This window comes from Oryzias latipes, chromosome 20, assembly GCF_053564925.1.
Source record: "Oryzias latipes strain Hd-rR chromosome 20, Olatipes_Hd-rR_3.1".
Taxonomy (NCBI): domain Eukaryota; kingdom Metazoa; phylum Chordata; class Actinopteri; order Beloniformes; family Adrianichthyidae; genus Oryzias; species Oryzias latipes.
The window spans coordinates 6,140,391-6,165,631 of record NC_136256.1 but is presented as its reverse complement, the minus strand read 5'-3'; the positions used below and the strand labels follow the sequence as shown (position 1 = coordinate 6,165,631).

At 43.4% G+C, this 25,241-nt stretch overlaps 1 protein-coding gene across 1 annotated transcript; it reads right to left on the bottom strand.

Moving 5' to 3' along the window:
• Window positions 1–790: 790 nt before the first annotated feature.
• acvr2ba (activin A receptor type 2Ba) lies at window positions 791–24,502 on the bottom strand. Its single transcript, XM_004080834.5, has 11 exons — window positions 24,025–24,502; window positions 7,265–7,472; window positions 6,901–7,007; window positions 6,670–6,818; window positions 6,307–6,450; window positions 5,719–5,862; window positions 5,499–5,647; window positions 5,309–5,423; window positions 5,092–5,230; window positions 3,984–4,114; window positions 791–3,909 (listed from the first exon to the last, which is right to left on the bottom strand). Exons 1-11 carry the CDS (start codon window positions 24,074–24,076, stop codon window positions 3,706–3,708), a joined length of 1,542 nt encoding a protein of 513 aa, XP_004080882.1. The 5' UTR covers window positions 24,077–24,502; the 3' UTR covers window positions 791–3,705.
• Between the last annotated feature and the right edge of the window lie 739 nt (window positions 24,503–25,241).

Below are 25,241 nucleotides of genomic sequence, written 5' to 3'. Positions count from 1 at the left end.
AAAATGCTCCAAGGAGCCACTAGGGCAGCGCTAAAGAGCCGCATGCGGCTCCTGAGCCGTGGGTTGCCAACCCCCGGTCTAGTGGGTCTAGATGACCCAACTCCCAATGTTAAAGTGCCTAGTATAGCACAAGGGTTACACTGCACTTCTACGTGTGTAACCCTTGTGCTATCCTAGGCACATTAACGTTGAGAGTTGGGTCATCTAGACCCACTAGACAGTGCTCTGAACCTTTTTTCTTCAATGATTTGTGATCTTCACTGGTGTCCATGGATAACATGAAATCTTTTCACCTTTATCCACCTTTGTCATGGTAGGGAGAACACGTCAATGTAAGGGTGGGGTCATCTAAGATAGCACAAGGGATAATGATTTGTGATCTTCACTGGTTTCCATGGATTACATGAAATCCTCTTCACCTTAATCCACCTTTGCAGGGATAACACGTCAATGTAAGGTTCGGGTCATCTGGACCCCATAGGATAGCACAAGGGCTACTAATGCCTTTCATTATTCAAATAGTAATAAATAAACAAAACTAATGTTGTCAGAGGGGTCATGTCCTCAGACAACCTTGGTAGTAAATTGGTGCGATTTGAAATACTTGTGGACTGTTGGGACACTGAGAAGTCGATTACAGAAACAGAAATGTTTGTAATATTTAGGATCTGCTGCTTGGTTCTCATGTAGAACCACAGGAGGAAGAGGAGTCCCCTTCCCCTGATGAAGAAAACCTTTTTTTTTGGGTCAATAATTCAGTTTAAACCAAACCAGAAATGGAAACATTGAATTTCAAATGATCAAATAGCTTTTATTCTTCATTTCTGTGTACAAAAAGATTCAGCTGAAAGAATTCTACAACCACAAGTCTAACAGTTTGTGTTTGCGTGCATGGAAGTGTGCACTGAGTACATTCATTCATATACAGCACTGGTCTGAGTGAAAACAGGAACACGACTTTAGTAGGAACACACTCGCAGACGCACAAACACACAACTGTCTTCTAACACGGCTAACAATAACAACTTGTCTCTACAAACAAAGCAGCACCGTAAATAAAAAAAACAATAAAAATATAGAATCTGAACATCAAATGTTGAAGTGAGCTTCAGCTTCAGGTCAAAATAAAAGCTCAGAAACACCTGACCACAGGCTTTTATTTTAGGAGATCAGCTCCTTCCTGCCACCTGGAACTTCGCCTTGCGTGCTCTGCTGTGCACGAGCCCAGCGGGGTTATGGCACTGTGGACATCAGTCCGTCACGCACAGAGGACAGACAAAAGACTCACTTTAAATAAATTTTAATTTAAAACATACATATTTTCCTTTTTGTAGTTATTTTTTATGTATATGCTAATTAGGTAGGCGGGGCTACTTACTTATCCAGAAAGCCTGCGAGGAATCTGGTTGGTTTTTATGTAAATGTTTTTTGTTTTACCCGATTCTTCTGCAGAATCCAGCAGAGTGCGCCGGATCCTCACAAAGCTTACACACATTTTCTCATGTTATCTGTTTCAAATCACGTTTTCTGTTTGTAGATTTAAGTCAGTATTTTCACAGACAAATATTCAGCTTCCGTCCTTGATGTTTGGCTGTCAGAAACAAAAGGTTGTTCTTGTTTAATGCACGTTTCACAGCAGGTGACACTGCAGATTTTATTTGTGGATTTGTTAGCCCAGAATCGGGTTTGACAGAGCTTCATTGTTTGCTATAAATACTATTCGTTTACAAAACTGAATTCATTCAATCCGTTTTCTTCTTGTTCATTTTGAGGTTAATACTGAGAAATGCGTAGAGCGGAGGTGTTCTAATCACTATGGGACTCACGCCACGTTTGCATCAGTGAGGTCCACTTTTTTTTCCAAGTCACAACCTGTGTGACGGTATCGTCATAGCGACGAAAGCTGCTCCTGAAAACGAAAAACTGAAGTCTGCAGGAACGCCTCCCCCCTGATGCCTGTCAGGTTAGAATGAGGCGCTCCTGGAGTCGGAACAGAAGAAGACACCAGGAAGTGAGAGGTGAGAGCAAAGCCCAGGAGAGCAGGGGCAGGAGGGAGGTCCAGGTGACTGGAACGGACTGGCAGTTACATGTGAAGGTTTCGTCTGCAGCACCGAGGTTTGTTCTTCTTCAGCAGTGAGGAGACGTTTTCCCGCCCGAAACGAGCTCCACGGAAAAAATGACAACTGAGGTTTGAAGAAAAGTCTTCTGAGGTATTTCTGCTGTTGAGGTGATTTGTGCGCCCAGGAGGCTCCGCCCCCTCATGTCACATGACCTAATGCAGGCAAAGGAAACTGACAGTAGAAACATTTCACCTCATTTTCATTCAGCAGCAGCATGGACATTCATCCTTACACTAAGACACAGAAGGTTTGTTTTCAGGGTGAGGGCGTGGCCTCCCTTAGAGAACAGGTACCCAGGTGGTCATATGACCTTTGACTTCAACTGGAATGGGCAGAGAAAATGGCAGCCAGTGCTTCAGCTGAACGCTGGAGGCCGCTGTGAGGTAGAAACCTTCGCTCAGCTGTCTTCTCCTGATCTGACCAAAGCGCAGAAGAAAAACGGCGGCGGGTCTCTGACGGCACGCTCTGTTCTGGCTCTGGAGGTTTGGGTGAGAATTGGGTTTTTTGATTATTACGATCACCGACACCGAAGGTGTATTTTTTAGAGCCACCAGGGGGCGCTGCAGGCTACATTCCGCAAGGCTGTAACAGGAAACAGAAAAAGGCCAATAACTTAAAAATAAACTAAAAGTTCCCAGCAGTGAAGCAGAAGTCAAAGGTCACAGATCTCCAGGGGACGCAAAGGCAGAAAACCTAAGCAGACAATCGATCATGTGACCGCTCTGACACACGTACACATGCTGACAAGCACGACACAGCTGAATGCATGAGCGCACCCAGAAACTCTACACGATCAAGATAGCCGTTTCTTCCAGCACCTCAGATTAGCTTTTATCAGCCACGTCCCGCACTGGCCCCGCCTCTTCCTGGCGTTAAAGTCCGTCCCTCGCTCATATCCAATCCCCACAGACCTGGTTACCTGAGATGTTTTGCGTCCATCCGATCCGTGCTGCAGCTGAGCGAAAATCGTCCAGATCTTATTCCTTCTACAAGCTGCCCCAGCGGGGTTCTGCGCTCCATCCGGGTTTCTCTCCCTAACTGAAAAAAAAAACGATCCCTGAAGGTCGGCTACTACTGAACTGGAGAAGAGAGAGGAAGGCCGCTCCCTCTGACATCATTCCTCGTTTCTTCTCCTCATGGATACAAACCCAGAGGTTGGTCTGCGAAGGCGTGATCCCGTGAGAACCATAAAAACAGGAAGGTAAGAAAAGAGGCTCAGTTCCTGTCCACTCTAACAGTCTTCTCAGAGGCTTGGCAGCTTCTGAAAGAAAAACATGAGCCTCCTGCTGTCAGGGTCGGAGGACTGACTCCAGTTGAAGACTGCTGAGGTACGAAGAGAAGAGATCATTCACCGAGTCGGACCTGGATGTGTTCAGTGTGGCAGACGGCCGAGGACGTGCCAGTCGGCGCTGTCCAGAGGACGGAGAGAAGACACGAGAAGAAGAGATGACAAAAACACAAAACATGGAGTCCGGACGTAAAAATAGCAGCTGCAGGTTCCTGCGTCAAGAACCGCCCTCTGAGAGAACAAGACAAAGTTCTGTTTCCAGACTCTTGCTTCTCCACGAATGAAGTCTTTCCCCCCTCAAATGCTGGACTCTTTGGGGGGCAGGTCTACGTTGGTGACCATAGTGACGGTCGTGGAGACCAGGTCAGAGGTAGGTGGGGTGAAAGTGGGGTAAAGCCGGCGGATCTGGGAGATCCTCTCCTCCACGCAGCCGGCAGACAGGCGGGCCTCGGCGTCGTGGTCCCAGCACTCCTCCACCGTCTCGCAGATATGAGCCAGACCCTGTAGAGACAGAACCGGCCGTCACGGACCGCCTGAGCATCAGCTGATACCGGTCTGAGGCAACTGAAACTCACGCTGTGTTTGAGCCATGGCTCCTTGAAGGCCGGTCTCATCTTCTTGTGGACCACGACCTCCTGAAGGTCCTCTAGAGACGGATGCTGACCCACTTCCTCCTCGAACGGCAGCAGGTACTGATCCACCGGACCTGAAGGTAACACGTCCATGGTTCAGTCAGCACACGTCAGCTGGAGACCTTCATCTGAGGCTGCTGCTGGCCTTCCCCCACTACTCTGTCAGAATCTGGATCTAAACTATACGGATGCTTAGCTGCAATATTGATCCCCGTTTTTGTTGCACCAGTAATCCTAGGGTCCAAAGGGCTGTTAGCTAGTGGGTGAGAGTGTAAACAAAGGGACGATGGGAAATGGGGGAGGGCTTACTCTCTGCCAACAGTCCCCGTTCTAATGAACCCCTCTGACTTCATTAGAAACTGAGAGGTGAATTTCTAATGAATTCCTGCCTCTCTGCAGAAACTATGTCCTGGAAAACAACACAGCTTTTTTTTATTTTGGGATAATCATAATTATAAGACCACCTGGAACACTTTTAAAATTGATCAAAAGATAATTGCAGTGAGACTTTAGAGTGGCTGACTGCTAAACATAGAAAAGTTAACAAAAAGCAAACGCATTTGGAACGTTTGCAGAAAAGATCCAGAGAGGAAACAGAAGAATAGACAAAAACCAGGAGTCTTTACTCCAAATAAGGATTTATTGTTCCCACAGCCAGTAATAATAAAGCAGAATATTCTGCAATTGGCTGGCTAATGTTACGAGGATGCTGCTAATAAAGTTATTCAAACGGTGGATTCACATTTTTAAAAAAGTCGCTAAAAACATTTCTTCCTAAATATAATAATAAATGTGAATCTAATTTTCTCTTTCAGCTCGGTACCAACTGTCCCGGTGCCGAGCGCTTTCTCTTCTGCCCTGTAGAACTTGTTTGGTTCTTTTAGGATCGACTTTTCTGGATCAAAATTCGGTTCTCTCACAAACTTTTCTTCCTGTTCCTCATTTCCTTAAAACTAGGAACAGGAACGACCTGCAGGACTTCATCCTTTGTTGTCTGTGTGTCCCTGGATGTTGTAGTGTGATTGTGTGCGTTGCCATGCAGTTGTGTTACCGTCAGCAGCCTTGCAGCGAGACACCAGCTCCCACAGCACCAGCCCCATGGCGTACATGTCGATACGCAGAAAGGCGTCCCTCTGAAAGTTGATGGCCCCCTCCAGAACCTCTGGAGCCATGTACCGCCTGGTGCCCACCTGCAAGAGCGCACTGGTTCAACCCTCCTGAAGGACCGCCCACCTGCCGCCACCCCACCCGCGCTCACAGCAGCTCACCTGGCCGTGTGTCTCCCCGGGAGGTTTCCCCGCCTCAAAGAGGACGGCGAGGCCGAAGTCTCCGATGACGGCGGTCAGGTCTGTGCGCAGGATTATGTTCTTGCTCTTAAAATCCCTGTGAGAGAAAAGCAGGAGGGTTGGGAAGGTCACGTGACCTCTTGCTCTCAGGGGTGTGGCTCTTTGAGCTGACCTGTGAGCGATGGCTGGTTTGTGTCCCTCTCCCTTCAGCCGGGGGAGGTCTTCATGGAGGTACGCCAGGCCGCACGCCATCGTCTCGGCGATGTGGCACATCTCAGACCAGCTGATCGCATTTCCTTTCAGGAAGTCTGACAGCGAGCCCTGAAGGAAACGCACAGCTACATGAGTCCTGGGTCAGCTGGAGCCCGTCCAGAGCTGCAGGTCCTTCTTACCCTCTCATGAAACTCTGTGATGATCCAAAGCTCCGCCTCCAGGTGGTTCCCCCGCCGCTCGGCGCCGATGTACCTCAGGATATTCTGGTGTTTCATGCCCGGCGTTTGAAAGACTTCCGTCTCGTTCTGCCATGACTCCTTGTTCTGTGGAGGAGGTTGGAGGGGAGGAGGGGAGGTGACATTAGGCCTGCACAATACAATAAATAGCAAATTTATCGTTATAGCAACATCAGCCTGTGAGACACCCGTGTCCCTAAAGACAGCGTAATATGCGATAAACCGGCACCTTAAATGTTTAAAAGGGAGTTTGAAGTATTTAACCAATCAAATGGAGCCCTTTACGTGGTCGACGAATCAGATGAAGCCCTTTTATGTGAAATGCCCGCCTCCTATGTCGACGTGGGTCATCATTTAAATTATGTTGTATTTTATTTAAACACAGCTGTTGCGGTAAATGGAAATAATGTATTACCATATTTTTTGGAGTCTACATTGCATTTTACTTAGTCTGGCCAGGGGTGCGACTCATACTTAGGAGTTCGCCGTGGTCATGTGACCGTGGATCAGTGATGTCACAGGCAAACGTACCTGGATGGGGAAGATCTTGACAGCCACAAACTCGTTCAGCAACTGAGCCTTCCACACGCAGCCAAAGCGCCCCCTGGCTTTGATCTCCAGCAGCTGCAGAGGCTTGAGCGTGAGCAGGGGGGAGGCAGGTTGAGGACTGGGGTCCTGGGGGGGAAAAGAGATAAGGATGTTTTTTATTCAATTAAGACATGAGTGAATTGGGCCTCACAATCTGGTTCTGATCCAGAACTTTGCTGGACCTGCTGGAACCTCCAGCATCACAGCTCTGAATGTTCTTGAATGAAGGTGTGTGTATGTGTGGGTGTGTGTGTGTGTGTGTGTGTATGTGTGCGTGTGTGCGTGTGAGAGAGAGAGGAGGCGCACCTCGCTGATGTCCACGTGTCCATATGGAGGTTTCCGGTGGCGGTACATCCAGACGGCGGCGAGCAGGAACACAGACAGCATGGAGACGGGCAGCAGGCTGTAGATCACCATGTTTAGCACCTGGATGCTGGTGGGCGGAGCCTTAATGACTGACACACACATCACACAGGGAGGTGAGCAACCAGCATGCATGAAGACATCTGCTGGTTCCTGATCAGGAATGAGGCTCACCTGGTCTGCTGGGGTCAGGCAGGTGGGTCATCTTGTCGTTGCAGAAGCTTCCTTCACAGCAGCAAAAAAAGACCTGAGGGTTCTGCTCGGTGGCTACACACTCCTGCCTGAAACCCAAAAGCCAGATCTTTCAACCACAGGTGGAGCAAAAAGCCAACACGAACATATAAGACCATCGCAGATGATCCGCTTCACCAGAGCAGGAGTCCTGCAGGAGCTAAACACAGATGCTTAGAGTCTTTGTCCTCACGCCAGACATCTAAAAAGGTCTTTGTGACTCCTTCCAGAACAACATGGCTTTTATATGGGTTTGGATGTGTTTGTGTAGTTGTTGTGTGTTTGTGTAGTTGTTGTGTGTGTGTACCGGTCGTAGCAGTTGAAGTCATCCAGCCAGCATCCTTTCTTCACGAGTTCGATGGATCCTGAGTTGTTCCTCCAGGAGGCGTAGCAGTGCAGGCGTTTGTCCTCCTCGCCCTCGCAGCGCTCCACCCCGCTCCGGTTGGTGTTCTCCACCTCGTAGTTAACGTTGTAGTACAAACACTCCATGGCGCCGGCCCCGCCTCCACTCAGCCCTGCGGTGCACACAGACAGAACATGTTTGCTCTTTTTCAGTCTGAAGCTTCTGGAAGATTCAGAAAGATTCATAGCTTCATTTCCAAACCTAAAGCCGTTTGAGAAGACATTTTCAAAATAAAAGTTTTTTTCAGTGTCAGTGTACAGTGTATTCCTATGAAGTTGTTATGAATGATAAACGATCAGGTGCACTCCTGGGAGGTATTCCAGGAAGCATGTTTAAACTACCCTGACTTTAAGCCTGAACTCTGGCTGAAATCCGCCTGAACTTGCTTATTCTGGGTATGTCGGTTCCAAAAGACCGGATATGAGTTGGCGTGACTTGGTAACCCTGGGTTAATGCTCGTGCACAGCAGGTACATACAGACATTCTCAATGGATCGCCGATTTCCGGAGTCACCATGGTGGTGAAAAAAAGAAAGCGCTACACTTCAGTGAGACGGAGTCTGAGATTAATGACGGCGTATGAAGATTATACGTCCATCAAAAAAGTAACACGGCTGCATCATCAGCAAAAGAAAGAGTTTCTGCTTGTAGTAGAAGAACAGACAAAGTAAACGCACGAGTTTCTGATGTTGTTTCCATTTTCCTTGTGACGCATATAATATATAACTTATCCAATTTTTTCATCCTTAAATAAATTACTTCTATTGGTAACAAGTAATTGAGTTAAATTTATTCAACCTAATTTATTACGTCTATAAAACTAATTGTTTATACAGCTCAAATTTAGATATTTATCAAACTAAATGTCATATTACTCCAATTCTATTCATTTTTTTCCATCTTAATGAATTATAATTCTTGAAATCTCATATGTCTAAGTTTGAGCCGGCAGATATGCTCATTTTTATAACAATAAAAAGAACAAAATAATATACACATAGTATATACATTTTATGAGGACTTTTCCGACATTATCATTTCATCACTTCATTGTAGGGGTGCTATATAAACTCATCATCCTCTCCCTCCCTCTCACTCATGGTGCAGAGACTTGAGCAAAGTAGGACAAAATAACTCGGCAAAACACAGTAAAACAGCTAAACAACTAAACACATTTGGTCAAAAAGCCACACTTAAACCCAAATCCGTCCAGACAGACAAAGGAAATGGTATCCCACAATCCCTTGCGGTGCCAATCTAACAGCAACATCAAAGTTACACCTACTTAATTGAATTAATTTGAATGAAAGTAAAATAAATGTCTGATAACTACGTGTTATTTTTAAATTGACTCAACAAAAAAAGATTTTTAATTATCTTAACTGTAGCAAATAATTAAGTTAGATCAAAGTAAAAAAGTGTATTTTTCCAACATTCATACGTGGTCTTATCACCCTCTCACGGTGGAAAAAGTATTATCTGAGCTTCTTCATCCACTAAATCATCTTCAAATGGACATGCCATGCTGCTTCACCTCTCTGAAAACAAACTAACCTTCAACTAAACCTGCTCCAGACCAGGTTATGTTCAGAGCATGAGTTGCCATGGCAACTTGACAAACCCTGAAACATACCTCTGTTTTTGGAACCGAAAGGGGTGGATGTACACTTCTTTAGCCTCAAACTTACCGTGGGAGCTAGCTTAACCTGCTTTCTGGAATACCCCCCTGCCATCACGTCTTATCTAACTTAGGAATTATTTAGAATTAGCTATCGTTTCTTTTTGCTTTTAGTAACAATTAAACCATTTTCTCATTTATAAGAAAATAATACTTGCTAAATTAAATCAACAAGTTATTGTAAAACAAATTTTAAAATTTAATTTTGTTTCTTCTCTCAATTTAGAGAAAAGTAACTAATTCATTTTATTTTTCAATTATTTCGAGATTGTGCGCACATGCAGTACAGATGTGTATAAACCTTTGGTCTGAACTGTATATACGTGCTTACATCCATAAAAACACACATTTACACTCTATATTCAGGGTGTTAATACGCACACATACAGTTGTGCGCTTTTTGTTGTTTTTGTTCACACAAAACTATAACAATATTATTATTATTAGCTTAAGAAGGGGGGCGGGTTGGAGGACAAGTTTATTCCCATCCATTTATCAATAGACGAACTAAAAAAACACTTATAAGAAAATATGATTCAATGTGAACCACAAAAATATACATTCAAAGGTCCATTTTAGATCTATTTCAATCTACAGAGGGAACTCTTCGGCTGCAGTACCACAGACAGCCACAGAGGGGCAGCAGTGGGTCAAGAACACAATTTAGAAAAAAAAACAAGGTCTCTCACTGTGTTTTATTATATTACTTCTGCTGTTTTATCAAATACTGGCATTTTTTAAAGTCAGAATGTCAAAGTTTAAAAGTATTTTTGTCTAAATTTTGTGTTTATAAATGTTAATATTATTGTTTACAGTTTTAGAGTATTTTTTTATGTAAGGTTAACATTTTTCTATACTTTTAGTTATTATATCAGTGAAACATATAATAACTTGAAGTTTAATGTGCTTTAGACCGGTAAATGAATCTAGAACTATTCAGTCACATCTAATTTTTTACTCTTCCTTTTTTCTTTGAAAGGTACAACTAAGACATATAGAGTGAAGCCAGGAAGGAAACTGAGGATTCAGTGGAACTTTTGGGTCTGAATGCCGACCCAAAGTAGTAAAGAGAGACCAAAGAACATCTAAACCGGCTGTTATTCAAAAAACCTGGTCATCTTCTTAACCAGGGACCAAATACAGGATGTTTCCCCATGACTTGGTGGGAATTTCTGCAAACTTAAAACTTTCCCTCTCATAGTCCAACTCCAATGAAAATGGTGTTTTTAACATGTTCGTGCCATTTTTTTCTCATGATGGAGGACATATATTAAGAAAATTAAAGTCAAAACTGTATTCTGAGTATGTCTTTGTTCAAATTATTGTGAATCTGAAACAGACAAAAATACTGTTTAAAAAAGAGCCGATTTGTTAAGTAGAAAATACGCTGGGCAGAACTCAGTCTCCCTGCTCCGCTCCATTCTGATGCATCCACTGTCAGACAGATAGATCCACGAACGTCTTTGTTTTGCTTATCTTAGCTGGAATCTGGATCTAAACTATACGGCTGGATGGTTCCAACATTGCTCATCACTTTTGTTGTGAGGACCTGTAAGCTAGCAGGGAGAGTGTAGACAGATGGATGATGGGAAGGGGGGAATGGCTTGCTCCACACCAACAACTCAGATGAATTTCTAATGAACTCCTGCTGCTCTATATATTTCCTAAAAAACAACAGTTTTTTTATTTTATCTAAAAACAGGATCATCATAATTAAAAGGCCTCAGGGAACACTTTTACAATAGATTAAAAGATGATCTGAGAGAGATTTTAAGTGATCAGGACATGCTTTTTGGTTTTTAAACTTAAATTTTCTTCTGTTATTTATCAGCCTGTCGCCCCCTGCTGGCCATTTGTTTACACAAATACCACAATGAATGAATTTCAGGGCTGAGCGGCGAGCGTTCTCACGGCCTCTGACTCGCACACAGATGTTCCCGAGCGGGCGCACATTTTCACGGGATGAGCAGTAACTCCTGACAGCTGTGCTTTTGTCCGGAGAGGCAGGACGAGTGTGAGAACGGAGCGGCGAGGCTCACGTCCTCACATTAGCATGTCTATGCTGCACATGTGTGGGAGAGCGCCACCTCTGACCCCTGCGGTCCACGGCTCACTGATGCAGACGTGAGGCTCATGCAAACGCCGGCCCGGGCGCACTTTCTGATGCAAAACACTCGTTATTAGCAGGCTTTGTGGGGCAGACGTGCACGCACGCACACACACACAAACGCACACAGGCTGAGTGTGTGTGCGCACGTGTTGAAGAGATCACAGTGCGGACGAGCCGTGGGAAACTGCACCCACACACACATCCATGCCGTTACTTAGCTTTGTGATATTTTCTAATGTAGGAAGTCACGCTCGCTGTCACACACACACACACACACACACACACTCACAAGCAGGAGCTGAATAAGTGACCTGCAGGTCAGCATTGTGACTTCATTCATCACCCTTTTGTTCACTCCTCTTCTTCAGACATTTCTCTCTTTTGCTCCCTTTCTGGACGTTTAGATCCTCCAATCTTCTCTTTGCTCGCACTTCTTTTTCTGGAAAACTTCTTAAAGATTCCAGGACTCTTCAGATCACGACAGGCGCTGGCCGAGTAGGATGGTTGCATGGACTGTGTATCAGCAACTTATCAAAGTCAGGCCAAACTGAGGCTGTTGGGAGGAAATGACCACCGTCCCTTCACCTTGCAGGGTCAGATGTCCATCCCAACCCAAAACAGCCTTCACATCTCCAAACATTCCCGCAGCTGAGTGGTTTTGGGTGAAGATGTTCAGGACCACAGAGGGGGGATGGAGCTGTTTGCAGGCACACAGCAGTGAGCCTCATCAATCACAGCCTGACAGCAAAGAGGGCCACAAACAATGGAGCTGACCTCCATGAGTCGAATGCCGTGGCTGCACAAAGCCGTCAACAACAGAAGAACTTTCTGCTTGTGTTTCGCCTTCTTCCTCCTGAGGGAACAAAACTTGACCGATTTTAGACAACTATTTCATTCACCCAAAAGGTTCCTACAAGCAAAAACAACTGAGCAGACATCCTGACGTAAGCTTCTCTGAGCAGCAGTTCCAGACGGAGAACACTGAATATCTGAGGCTCAACGGAGGTCATTCACCCAAAAGGTTCCTACAAGCAAAAACAGCTGAGCAGACATCCTGACGTAAGCTTCTCTGAGCAGCAGTTCCAGACGGAGAACACTGAATATCTGAGGCTCAACGGAGGTCATTCTGATCTCCCTCACACTCCACAGCCGAGGCTCCCTCAAGAGCCAAAACAATGAAAAGAACTGTTAAAAATTTTTGGTTGGTTGAGAATGATGCCGTTTACACGTATTTAACGTAGTTTATATGCAATTATTAAATACATCTTATGCGTGATTTGTGCGATACATATCCAAATTTGTGGCTTTCCACGACTTTTCCACAAATGTCTAACAGACTGCACCTATTTACCATCGATGTATAAGTTTTATATCGCACATATAACGTCAAAATTAAGAAACTGACGCACTAAAGGCCCGTACACACCGGGACGAATATTCGCCAGGCGTTATTCGCCAGCGTTTTTCGCCACGTTTTTTGTGTTCACACCCAGGCGATTTTCGCTGACGATGAGTGGAGTGAACATGCAATTTCATTCCCTGACATTAGATGGCGCTTAATGTAAAATAGAAATACTCCTGTACACAAGGTGGCGCTGCGCAACTTTACGCTTCTTAAAGTCGCTTTTCACTCAGAAGAAGAGTATTTACGCGCTTGTCAGAATCAAACAAAGAAAACATGAATATTTCAAGCACCAGTTGCTCCAACTGGTGCTTGGTTCGGGGATGTTTTAGAATGTCCGTCATTATTGCTTCGCGGCAGTGTAGACGCTACTTGGCGTCTAACTTCTTCGCTGGTATGTGTGCTCAGCAAGGCAGTTTTGTGTTTGAGCGCCCCCAAGTTGTGTTTTACTGTAACTTCAGAAGCTCCAGACATGTGCAAAAGCGCCATTCTCATTGGTCGAATAGATTTCGACGCGACGCGTCGAAAAAAAAAAACGAACCCGAGGCGTTTTTTTTTTTGACGCTTTAACGCGTGGCGTTTTTTTCGCGTCGGTGTGCACACTCTCGTTGGTGCCCTTTGTTTAGTCACGAGGCGTTAAACGTCGGCGAAAATCGCCGGCGAAATTCGTCCCGGTGTGAACAGGCCTTAATGAATAGCATAGTAACAGAGCAATAATCACACAAGGTTTGTGTTCTAGGTTAATTTGTGTTCTTTGCGTGATTTATTCCTACTATTAACGTGGTTTATTCATGAAACACTGGTGAAAATTTCACATAAAGACCACAACTTTTCTCACTTCTTCCAGGTAGATTCACTATGACCAATTTTCATGTGTGCAATATGTGTAAAATGTACATAGTGGCTGTGTGACACGGCCTTAAATGCTGCACCTCAAAGCAATACCGTTTAAATCAACAAAGCATGATCCTTTCATGGAGCTTCATCAGATGTATTGCAGGTAAAACGTATGGTAGACCTGTTACGCTGCTTTCACACATCATTCAGTCTCTCTCAGGACCGTAAGGTTCAGCATCTACTGCAGGAGCTGCGTCTGAATGACGGCCGCTTTTAGTGGTTCTCTTTGTGACCCAGTTTGATTACTGTTGTCCCACATTAGTCCGAGTAAGGAAAAAATAAGAACAAACTTAGAAGAACTTTTTATTACCGTCTCCTTACTAATACGAAAAATACCATAAAGTTCAGGAGGAGAATAATCAGATTCTTCTTCAAGTTGGGTTTTGGTCTCCACCCTTTGATTACATCATAAACACGTCACGGGCCTAAGATAAAATCCTAATAAGTTACCTCAACGCAAATTCTTCTCCAAAACTCAGATTTTGGCACTTTGGAAACGCCATAACGCCCAGGAAACGTTGCAACAAGACCGCCGCGTCTGACACTCAAATCACGCCGCAGGACCTCTGATCACGTCTGTACAGTGACTTAACACTGAAACAGGATGCACAGATCGTGTTTAGTGTGAACGCAGCTTTAGTCTTAGATTCGAAGGGATCACATTTGGGACAACTTCTATTTGTAAATTTAATTGTTTAATCAGTATAAAAACTTTTATGCTGATGACACTGTTGTGTATTTTGATGCTCTAAATCTAACAAGGATTTGAAATTAGGTGCTGGAGACTTTTTTCAGTTATTAAAGCCTCAACAAACACAAAAAGTGCATTAATGGTCAAGGAGATCAGCAGCAATGATGGCCTCCATAACTCATCTGTTTGTCTGTAAAACATCTGTTTCCCGTTCCTTTAATGAGATCACTGATAGAGATCCGGGTTTTGGGACTCTGTCTAGACCCTAGCCCATCTGGTCTGTAGGGCTTTGGAAGAGAACATTTTTGTGTGGAGAACGTCTCTTGTCTTTGTGAAGAAAGGTTGGATGAAGCAGCTGCTTCCGTGGACCAACGAGCGCATGTGAGAGTGCACAGTATAACAGCTGATAGAGGAGGCCTGTCCAAAACAATGCAAGCCCCCACCACCACCACAGACGGGAGTCATTCCTCTGCTTCTTCTGTGAAAACAAACCAGTGGGGGAGGGAGGAGGCTGCACCCCTGGGAGCCTTCACTTTGTCAGTGAGAGATCTTTGAACCCCCCCCCCCCCCCCCCCCCCCCCCATCCGTCCGTCACAGCACGGTGCAAACTTTACAGCCCCCCAGACACAATGGACCCCCAGCTCAAAGAGGTCTGATTGCACAAATGGGCGGAGCCAGACACCTCCCTGCAGAAGAGTCCTGCTCTCTCCAACATTATTAGACTGAGAACATTATCAGAGCAGGTGGACTCATCCTGAGCAGCTTTGAACCCCCTACCCTCCCTCCAGTCACGGACGACACAATAATCGCTGAGTCGCTGAAATGACTCGTGCCTTTGGTAAACTCAACAAGAATGTGTCGAAGAGGAAGGCCATCACAGTGGAGACAAGAGTCAAAGTCTGCCAAAGCAAAGAGCGTCACCCCCCAACACACACACACAATTTAGAGAAAATGTCTTTTGTGGTTTGTCAACAGCTTCTACATTCAGATGCAAACCTCAGATGAGTCCTCCAATCTAAGTCCCCCCAGCCAGGTTCAACTCACGTCACAAAGGTTTGGTCATTCCATTTGTTAGACTAACCATCCTTGCTCTGATAATTTTTTTTTTAAACTTGTTTGTGAGAATACTTTTTTTTCATGAAATTTTTTGTGTAGTTCAAGTTATTCGAGTTATAAACTGACCAATCAGACGCATCAATAAAAGCATTTGGTTCAAAGCATTTGATTGACAGATTCTCCTGCACCCACTTCTAGGTGGAAGGAGTGTGGCCTTCCAATAAGCTCACTCCTGATTGACGAGAGTGGTTGTCATATAAATGATGACTCAGGCCAAGTCGGACCAATCACTGCTTACTGACAATGTCTGGCTCTGAAATGGTGACTTCTGTATCGTGAAAAAATGGCGACTGAATGCATTTCATTGCTTTGGAGCAGAAGTAAGCCATTTTTAATGGGTGATGTCACACCCTGAATAAGGCTGGGTGATATAGAATTTCTTTTATAACACAATAGTTTTTTCATATCAGTCGATAACGATATATATATCACGATTTAAACCAAATAACTATATTTGTCAGTAAGTGAAGCAGCTTTATTCTCCAGTTCTAACTGGATATTGTTAAAAATTGCTGCATTTTCCACTGTTTCATGGTGAACAGATTTCTGGCGTGCGTTTGTTTTGCTCGCGTTCAAACGTAGATGAGGAGAGGATAAAAAAAATTCACCAAAAGGACAGCTGATAACACGACTGAGTTTACGAACACGTTTACTCGCCATGTGGCGACTAACCCTCTAACTAAGGGGTGTCAAACATAAGGCCTTCGGGTCGTATCCGGCCTGCCAGATGGTTCCATCTGCCCCAGTCATGAAGAATAAAAATTATAAGGATGTTTTTGTTTTTTTTTAAAAGCACGTTTCTAGTCCATTCCTGTGGCGAGTTATGATTTTTTTTAAAGAAATAACCGAAATCTGCAATTCTGCCACTAGGGGGAGCAAAGGAAAAGCAAAACAGGTGAACAAGCATATCTTTGCTCGTGCCAAAAGCGAAACCTAACAGCTCTGTGCCTGAGTACGAGGTTGTTTGGTTCCTCGTGAGCCCCACCGCTGCCACCGCTGTTACTATAAGACTGATTAGTGACACCCTAATGACCAAAATGTTGTCAAAAAGAAAAAAAAAAGGTTGAAGTGGAGTGCCGATCTTTCCAGGTAAAATTGAAAGAGTTTTATTTGTTCAGAGAGCTGAATGCAAAACCTGCACGCTTGGTTTGTCATCAACAGGTGCTCAAAGAATATAACAATCAGCACCACTATGAGACTCACCATAAAGAAAAAATTCACCATTTAAGAAAAGAGAAGATTTAACAACTATTAGCTGGACTGAAAAACAATCATCTGCATTTACTGCAGCCAGGATGTTAGTGATGGAGCAGTAACAGACACATTATTGCAAACTAGTTACTGTGCTGGACAATGTTGGAGTGAACCGGTCACGTGATCTCAGTTTGGTCACTGATGGCGTCCCATTAAAGGTCAGGAAGAAGGCAGGTGTTGACACAAAATTCAGGCAGAAACCAGGAAAAGACTCTTGGACATTTCATTGTTTTTTGCTCACTTAAATGACAGTAAATGTGTTGCTGCGCAGGATTTAAATCCTGATATTGATGGCTGGGTGAAGTTTCAGGAGAGAAAAGGAGGGTAACTCCAAATTCTTATATTCACCAATGTTTGCAAGTTTAACTTAGTTTAATTTTTCATTGAGTTGCACATTTACATTTTAGGCGGGTGTTTCATTTTTTTACGTAGCCCCTCTTGAGTTTTTATTGGGATTCCTTTAGTGTCAGATGTAAACTATTCAGTCTGTATATAATTGAATAAACCATTTTTTTTTTTTAAGTGAAATGCATTTTATTTGAGATCCATTGGCCTCTGTGAATGAATGTGTAATAATAAGTGATTAGGCTACCATGTTGGTTGAGGCACTTTTTCCAAGTAAAAAAAACAAAAAACAAAGCTGTTTTTTGCTTTTATGTTACTGGTCTGGCCCACTTGGGATCAGACGACTTCAATGTGGCCCCCAAACCAAAATTAGTTTGACACCCCTGCTCTAACTTTTATGCACTAAAGGGGAAAAAAATGCTAGCAACTGAGGAATGTTAATTTTAGACCCTTCAAAATAAAAGTCTGTCACGATAGAACATTCTTCTATCAAGAAAATGTTATATTGATATGTATTTAATTATCATTTTATCGCCCTGCCCTAAGACTGACCCACAAACACTTCTCAGGAGCCAGAACCCAGTCTAACATCCTAAACAGAAACCCGAGTCCAAATGTGTCTGCAAAGCAATGTAACATTTTTTCTAAAAAAATTACATGTTTGCGCTGATTTTAATTGGGTTCTAAGACTTTTATTGTGAAAAGTGAGTGTGGAACAGCAGAACAACCTTAAGCTGTGTGTGTGCGCGTTATATATGTGTGCAGTCACAGCTCAGAGCTCTATAACTTACAGGGACAAGATTCAGCGTTTGACTGTAAATCTTTACAAATACAGTTTCCCCCATCAGCAATCAATGCACCTGTGACTGAACATTAATCTACGGGAAACTGTAATTCAAGAGAGTCTTTATTGGTCCTAGGAGGTTCCACTGAGCAGTGAAGGGATAAAATGACAGAAAAAAATCATTTTGTGTTCATTTAAAGAACTTCGTCTCATTAGACATTTGTATTTGGTTCTGATCAGATTACACGCAGAACAGACTGTGTTAAAAGTGCTGAGTAAAAATGTGAACTAATTTCAAACGATAACGAATGTTAGTAAAAACAATTAATTGTTTTTGTGGAGGATTAATGAACAATGCTGAAATCTGAGAGGAAGAGGAAGAAAATCTTTACACTAAAGGCATAGAGATCATGCTTGTTCTACTTATTAAGTATTTTATGTAAATAAATATGAGTTAAGAATAGTTAAAGGGCCTATCCCATTCTATCCTTAAGCCTTTTATAGTAAACTATATACATGAATAGGATAATATATTACCTGTGACACACAAAAGACCAACCTTTTATAAAATATTAGTCCTTTTCCTGAGTTCTTTTCCGACCCATACGTAAAACGAGTAAATCTCTGAGGCACCGCCTTTTTTCTCCGTGTGGGCGCCGCCCATTTCATGATGTCAACCTAGAGTTGGCCTCAGCAGCGTGTCTGCGTTTCACCCCCGAAAACAAACAACATTCAAACTTTTGCAAAGATGGATGTGCGTCTTGTACATATAAAAGGAAAGCGTTTAGTCGATCCTTGCTGGGTCCACAGAGAAAGTGGGTGTGTGTTTTAGCTTGGAGGGGGTGCTGGAAGCAGACTCTTCCTGGAAGGGGCTGTTCTTCACTTATCTACGTTACAATGTGAGAACCCACTCGTTTTCGTGGATTGGGAGGGGCTGGTGGTCAGAGAGCCGGTTTTTAGAGGAATACTCAGAAATGTGTGAACGGATCAAAAGTACCACGTTGGGCTTTATTTACGTGAGGAATAAACATTATAATAGACTTAGAAACTCAAAAATTTGATTTTCCCTAATATAGTCCCTTTGAGTCTTGTTTGCAAGTGAAATGAGACCCCACCTATTTACGCCTTATTTGACATTTTTTTGACATCACCATGGTAACGTCACAGTCCACATTTCTCAACACTTGGAAAATCTGTGACTTGTGTCGACGAAAAACTCGCTAATACATCATTTCAATTTTACTGCAACATTTGTATTTAAATAAAAGTTGACAGACCTTAAATTACACTCCAAAAGACCTTCATCTACATATAAGGCGTGCATCCAACATAAAAGGCCTCCATTTGATTGGTCAACAACATGAAGAGCTCCCTCTGATTGGTCAGATGCGTAAATGGCTTCATTTGATTCATTAAATACTTCAAGCTGCCGTGAAACTGTTGTGGCATGTGTGTAAGCTTTTTGGATAATAATTTATTGCAGTTTACGCCATCTTTTGTAATATGTATAGCGATGATGACAAATGTTGGATTTATTGGGCAGGTCTGGCTGTAATCTACCCTCAACCAAACAAACATGCCTGCTGGTTCAGGAAGATTGTCAGGTCATGATAATCCAGGTCCTGAGGGCAGATTCTGGTTGTGACTTTGGGCTGAGAGATAATTGGTTTTAAGGTTTGAAAATTGGAATAATCTCATTGAACAACAATGAACTGGGAACAATCGTCAGAGTTCAGCATAGCATCATGCCTCCCCAGCTCCAGTTTTCTTCACGCAGCTGTTGCAGTGAAACATTTGTGTAAAGGTGACAACATCCACGAAACATGACCCCCACCCCACCCCCCCGGTCTCATCCGCTCAAACCTGCACCACTTTAACTGAGGAACTGTTTCATGTTTTCACTTCAAACCCTGTTTAAGCCGACGTCTGTTCGAGGCGGCCCCCGCCCCCAACCCTTATGTCATCAATCTTGAGAAGCAGTGATGTGTGTGGGGGTGGGGTGCACGTCTGACGCTGGCTCTTTAAAAGTTGCACTTACTTAAACCCTTCCCCCTGCTGAGTCCCTTCCTCCTCTGCTGTGTTCAGACTCTTCCATGGGCTGGGGGGGTTGGGCCCTCATGAAAAACAACAACAATCCTGGGGATCCACGGCTGCTTTCACACCAACATCCAGCAGTCTCGGTTCGAACCAGCAGGACCCCGAAAAACGAGCAAAACTTGTTCCAGCTGTACGTTTGTAATGCCAAACACAGAATCCCATTGACTTCAATGGGAAACCATTTCATTTGTTCAACATTACAAAAACAAATAATAATAATAACAAGGAAATCAGAAAAAAGGAAGACAGACATCTGATAAGAACAAAACATTCACTAAAGCAGGAAACACAAAAACAAGGAAAAAATGTTTTACATTCATTTCAGATTTTATGTGCATGCCGTTCATTATTTTAATGAAAGTTTGACAGATATTTGTACTGTGAGGTAGTTTTTATTTGAGTCACTGCTCCCATTTTGCTCTCAGTTGTGAACTTAAGATTGTGGTAGACAGAACTACCTTGAATGATCATCACTCGGGGGCAAACTACCAGACCATGACAAATTTAATCCTTAGATTTGATTGTAGTACATGTGTCTCCCAAATGACTGTATATGGTAGCTGGACTGGGTGACCACTCCCCCTTCATCATGTTTCAAACAGGAAGTACCTGCTGGCTCCAAGAAGCCAAAATCCCACAGACTTCTAAAGAGAAATAAACAGCTATAACTCAGGAATTCTATTGTCAGAATAATCATTCTTCCTCTGCTACTTCTTTAACATAATCTTGAAAATTATATTTTTTCACATTTTTTATGTAGTTCAAGTTACTAACTGACCAATCAGATGCCTTAAAAAAAGTACGCAGTCTCACATCAAATGTTTGATTGTGTTGTGTAGCTCACTTTTAATTGGTATGGGTGTGGCTTTCCAACAAGCTCACTCCTAATTGGTGAGAGTGGTTGCTGTGAGAAACCACTGCCTACTGATGTAGTCCGGCTCAAACATGGTGGCGTCGGTTAATCGTCTTTAAGTGTCTTTACCTTCTTCATGCACCACCCGTACCCGTCAGACATTGTGTTAGATATTTTAACTCGTGTTACTTCTTAGGTTTTGCGCCATAGGCAGGATATTTTCACCCTAAAGTAAACCAAGTCCTTCTCTCTGAAGAAAACTACAGTGTTTTCTGTTTGTTCAGCACCCCAGTTCAGGTGAGCTTTCACACTTGACAAAAAAGCAGATTTTACAAAAAAACAAACAAAAAGACAACCCAAACACCAATCCAACCTGCCTTAGTGAATGCGTTCTATAGAAGAGTTGACTGGTGAAGCAAGAGAACAAGAGTCAGGCTGAATTCCAGTAATAATAAAAACAAATGCATGTCATTTTAACTTTTTAGTTAACATTTTATAAAAGGAGATGGCAAACTAGAGCAGAAAATATTTACATTTTAGAAAATCTGTTTAAGTCAAAGAGAAACGTTTTGATCTATTGTAAACTGCAGAGACTTTTCAAACACAGTCTCTTTCGTTTCCTCCTGATTTACAACATTTTTAAATAAAGAAATACTTTGAAAGGCAGAGCTCAACATTCTTTCTATATGTCCCCCATCTTCAGAAAAAGGCCACCACAACATCGTAAAAACACCAAAAAACCATTTTCATCCGAGTGAGACTTTATTTAAAGAGTTCAGGTATCTGTGTTTAGGTTTCTGAAGGATCTAGTTTGTCCCAGGATGTTTTAATGTCCAGATGAGGAAGAAGGCTCCTCCCACTACCTCAGCAGTGTAGAACCAGCATCACTTTGTCGGGGGGAAAAGATACAATTTGAGCTTGAGCCCTAAATCCACCTTAGCCCAGATCTCTGAACCAAGCAGCGCTTCACTGAAATGTTCATCTATGGAAGAAAATCTTCTTCATCCCAACCAGCAGGAAATCTTAAACTGCCCAGCTCCTTTCACCTAGTCTGCTGAGCAGAACCAAGCTGAAGTCAAACTTCTGAAAATGTTTCTATAGGGAGAAGATGTTCTATTACATACAACTGGGAAGATGAGCTGCAGAAGCCCAGATGAACAGCTGTCTGGAAACCCGGGAAAACCCCTCACTTTCAACAGCTGCTCATTTCTTTGCCTGTTCCTTCAGATTCAAGCCATGAGGTGTTTTTATCCCCTCTTCACAACAAACTAAGCTTGCATCATTTCCTCCTTGAGTGAAATGCACCAAAGTTCATCTGCAAGTGAATAGAAACCCTCATGTCAGCCTTGTTTGAATAACAGAGTGTTTTCATTCTCACAAGCTAAAGCTCTGCTTTATTTCAGCCTCCAATTCCCCTCAACCTTTCCTTCAAATGTTGAGGGAAAATGTATTTTTGACGTTTGATATGTGATTGCTTTGTATCGTCTACAAATTATCTGAAATAAACCACAAAATCCAAACAAATCAAACATTAAAATGAAATTTAGTTTAAAAAAAAAAGTTTGAAACTGATATCTTACAGAGAATAAAGATTCAAAAAACAAAGTTTCTGATTGGTAAAAGTTCCTTTTAGACTAAATGTTTATTTATTCCCATCTTAGTCCAAAACCTTTAGGGCAAATATATTCAATATAGTTTTTATAAGTCAAATTTCAACCGATTAAGTACTTTTATCTAAAATATTTCTGGGCCAAATTTTAGACTTTAGCTTTAAATGTTCATTTCACAAGTTTCCACAAACCATCAACTCTGTTTCAGTGAATCTTTATTCTTTGTAAAATATCTGTAACCGATTTAAACTTTCGATAGACTTTAGATTTCCTGTAGGACTCCTTAAAGTAACATAGATTTTCCCTTGACTTTACCCTGAACTCTTAACACTGGCGACACTAAAATAACAAACGCTCACTGACTGGGGAAACACACCAACATACGACAGGAAGAGAAAAGCGAATGCTTTTTCCAAAAAAAACATGGGTCAGAACTAGATTAAAACAGGTACAAATATTTTCCGGTGCCGGCCGATACCAAGTGAGCCATGAACCGGTGGGCTACTGGTTGGCAGCTCGGGGGTTGGTTGGGGAACCTGCTCAAGAGGACCAGAGTTCCCGTGTTTGGTTCAAACTAGACTTCAGGTGAGCTTTCACACCTATCAGGAGGACTATCAGGAGAAATCAGCTCTGGATCAGAACAATCACTTTTATTTATAGAACACTTTAAGGAACCTCAGCTCCTTTAGGATCAGATTAGCTCAGGTGTCGAATAGGAATAAGGGCTGTGACCATTAAAAACGGCAAACAAAAATAAAATCATAAAACGTAATCTAGTATGTACAGGCAGCGAGTGCACAGATACTAAAGTCAAATTATGGCTTTCATTTATAGTGAGCAAAGCAGAAATCAAGCAACGGCTTTGGAGACCAGAGAGGGAACATCTGATGACTGCAAAATAGAACTAATTACAGTAATCCAGTGTAGATTACAGTTTCAAAGTTCAGCAAAGCAAGAAAGGGCTTTACATCAGCGACAAGTCTGAGGTGAAAATAGATAGACCTTGCAACTACACCGATTTTATGTCTATTAAAATCCCTGAGCATCTTGAAAAATGCATTTGAGGTTACTGGTCTCACATGTGGAGCCAAAGCGTCTAAGCAGACCCGAGAGGCCTGACAGGAATTTCTAAGAGCAAAAACCATCACCTGTTTTCTTATCGTAACAATTTAGTAAGTTTTGGGTTGGCAAATAAAAACACTAAAAACACTAAATCGAGGTTAGAACAGCATCAATACAGCCCAAGAGAAGAAGGCAAACAAAGGAAGAGGTTCCAAAATTGAACCTTGGGGAACTCCAAATGCCAATGATTCTGAAGATGAGTTTAAAGACCTAAACTACCACCAACATGTTCCAGCTGATGCAATAAAAATACAGTAAATGACTGTTAAACACATAAGCCTGCACTCAGTAGATACTATTAGCTTTTATTAGTATTTGTATGCAACTTGCAACTGTAGCTCCAGCTACAACAACAGAGCAGACCGCCCTCTAGTATTTGATCTGTTACTGCAGACACACAAGCACACACATGATGTCACGTGACAGCTCGTGTTCAATATTTACTCTCAAATTTACAGTATATGACCCGAAATGCATTAATCAGGCTTGCCCTTCCGATCGATAATTGATTCAGACAATAGTCTCCACACGCGCGTGCATGTTAGCGCGAGGCTTCTCCAGTCCAAACATCAACAAAGACGGCAGCCTCCTCCTACAGCAGACAACAGACTCACAGCTTTCTACAAAACCGTGGCGCTCCAGCAGGACTGGACCCTACGGGGCTCCGTGTCCTCGGAACCACAGGGTTCTGTTGTTGTCTTCTTACCTGCACATACAGCCCCCAGCAGCAGCGCGCAGCCCCACCAGCTTAGCCTCATCTCCACGGCTCTAGTCGGACGCAGCCGCGCCTCCAGCTGGACTCAAGCCCTGATCCGGATCCTTCTCCAGCATTGACGGACCAGGACCCGAAGCCGGGCCCGGGTGGGCGCGGGATCCGCCGGGTTTTCGCGTGTGCACCGGCCGCAGTGGTCCTCAATCCCCCCCCCCCGAACAACAGACAGTCCTGCAGGCCCCGCAGCAGCAGCGGCTCCGGCCGCGGCGGTCTCTCGGTGTTTGAATCCCTCAGCTCCGCTCTGGCTCTCCGGGCCTCCGTGCTGCTCCCTCCGCAGCCTCTCCACTCTCCCCCTCTGTGCTCCGAGCACCAACTCTTCAGGGACGTCAATCCAGCTAGCGGCTGCGGGCTCCGGCTTCCGCTTTCAGAATAAAAGCACGCCAAACCTTCACTTTAAGCCTTTTTTGTGAGCAGCTGACCGGGACATGTGTTGAAGTTCTCTTTCTTCCATTTTAAAATATAAAGGACAAAGTCCGGAGAGCTTTCAGTTTTCGCACGAGAGCATGTTCTACTGCAAGATCCAGGCCTTAAGGGCACTCTGCCTGGGCTTCCTCTGAAGGGGGTTGTGCACCCACGTGAAAGGAACACGAGTACCTGATGATCCATACTTTATGGCCTTTTTTCCTCTAAGGAAATGACTTTGTCCTCATCCAGATGCATATCAGCTTCATTGGCATCTGTTCCGTCCTCACTTTGGTGCTGCTTAAGATCCAAAGTGAAATATCTGGACTTGACTTGCATCTTAAGCACCGATCTCAAAATGTCAGTCTGAGAAACTGAAAATGAGCTGACCCTCAGTGGGTGATGTGTGCTGCATCCTGTCAGAAACACCCATGTCACATTTATTTACAAAGATGCACAAATGTCCTTTCTGTGACATCAGACCAATCAAGTTATTGATAATAAGCCCAAGTCTGTTGTTTTGAATGAAGGGAAATTTAAAATTAAGAAGATACCTATTGTGTTTCAGGTTCAGTGTTTCTGCTTCGCCAGATCTACTTAGCACCAACAGAACCCCAAACCGATCAGGTCATTCACATGCTTTTATTTTGAAGCTCTTAAGCGGACATTGCCTTTCTTCCTGTGAACAGCCTGACACTTTCTGAGGAGCTGAACTGAGTCCAAGATGGCTCCTGAGGAGATAGCTGATC